This window comes from Elephantulus edwardii, unplaced genomic scaffold (genome assembly GCF_000299155.1).
Source record: "Elephantulus edwardii isolate Elephantulus edwardi_28Jun2011 unplaced genomic scaffold, EleEdw1.0 scaffold00084, whole genome shotgun sequence".
In the NCBI taxonomy this organism is placed as follows: Eukaryota; Metazoa; Chordata; class Mammalia; order Macroscelidea; family Macroscelididae; genus Elephantulus; species Elephantulus edwardii.
The window spans coordinates 10,910,636-10,912,186 of record NW_006399834.1 but is presented as its reverse complement, the minus strand read 5'-3'; the positions used below and the strand labels follow the sequence as shown (position 1 = coordinate 10,912,186).

The 1,551-nt window shown below is 42.9% G+C and overlaps 1 protein-coding gene across 1 annotated transcript in view; it reads left to right on the top strand.

The window, feature by feature from the left end:
• Positions 1 to 303: 303 nt before the first annotated feature.
• Positions 304 to 1,551, top strand: part of DTD2 (D-tyrosyl-tRNA deacylase 2 (putative)) — a 27,877-nt gene continuing 26,629 nt past the window's right edge. The window contains exon 1 of the mRNA XM_006889977.1: positions 304 to 414. Within this exon, the coding sequence (XP_006890039.1) occupies positions 304 to 414 (111 nt within the window). The remainder of the gene's footprint in view (positions 415 to 1,551) is intronic.

Below are 1,551 nucleotides of genomic sequence, written 5' to 3'. Positions count from 1 at the left end.
TATATATACTTGCAGATATACACACATAGATATATACAAACTTACATACATATATACATACATACATACATATTGAGAGTGTTCAACAAGAACGGATAGGAGGTTCTTCATAGCAGCTCCCAGAAGTCTTTGAAATCAGCATATCCGGGACGCTGGAGGACTATCCAGAGGCCCCGCCCCTTGCGGGGTGGAGCTTCGGGCGGTCCCTCCCAGCTGCGGCTTACTCTGTCTTTTCTGCGTCCCAGGGCGGAGCGTGCGCGGTGTGTCTCCGGTACCTATCCTTTCACTACGCAAGTTTGAACCATGGCAGAGGTTGGACGAATGGTTCAGGCTAGGGCGCTACTGCAGCAGTGCCTTCATGCCCAGCTGCAAGTACACCCAGCCGAGGGGGACGCCGCGGCACAGTGGGTGGAGGTAACTTCGGCCCTGTTGTCTTCTGGTGCTGTATGGCAGTTCTTTCCGCGTTGTTTCGGTGACTCCTTCCTGCAAGCCTCCCTCCTATCTCTGAACAAGGGCCGCGGCGGACGAGAGGCCGCCGTCTAGCCTGTCCGAATTTTGCCCGTAATAACCAGTCTGGCTGCTCTCCTCTTTTGGGTCCTATACCATCATTCCCATCCCTTTGTTAGCTAGATTCCCTGCTAGGAGGAGCTCAGGCATCTGAACCTTCTTTCACCATCTTAATACGTGACTTTGGTGAACTTTAGGCCTGATTGTCTCATCCCTCTTGTTTCAAGGCAAAGCCTTTGCCATGGTTGGAGCTGCGTTTTCTGGATTAAGAGCGTGTAGATTAGATTTGTTGACAGTTAAATCTGCCTTTCAATTGTACCCCAGATGTCATTAGCTGCAGCTAAATCTCAGCATTGAAATGAGCTTTCCTAAGAATAATTAAATTTGACTGATTTTCAATTAAAAGCAAACACCGCTATTTTTACAATGTTACATTGTTATCCAACATAACTTCCTTCAATTCTTAACATACTTGCCTTTTTTGAGAAGTTTTCTTCCCACTCCATGTGAAAAAAAGGAAAATGTTCTTTTAAGGCCCTTGACTACTTTAGAAGAAGTTGAAATACGGGGGTGGGAGGGGAACCAGATCATAATTAAGACCTTTGGAATACTCAAAAACTTAAATAATATAAAACTAAGCAGATTTTTTAAATGTTAACACTCAGAAACCTAAACTTTCAGAATTTAAAAATATTTCTTTAGAAGAAATATTTTTAATATAGTCAAAACTATTGTGAAATCTTAATTTGCTCTTCTATCTGAGGAAGCTAAATACTTCTCTTTAGAATTGTCTCATTTGGATTCTATTACTTTCCTGGGTTAAGTTTCCTCATATGTTGAGCCTTACACAGGTGCAGACACCATTCTGGAGTCTTGTTGTGAACCATTGAGTTGGAACCAACCTATAGCTGACGCTCCAGCAGGTTTTCAGAGGCAATAATCACGCGGGAAGGGAGAAGGGTGCAACAATGAATGAATGGAATCCCAAAATCTCTGTAGATGTTCATTGAAATGAAAAATAAACAACCTAAATTTAAAAAAAAA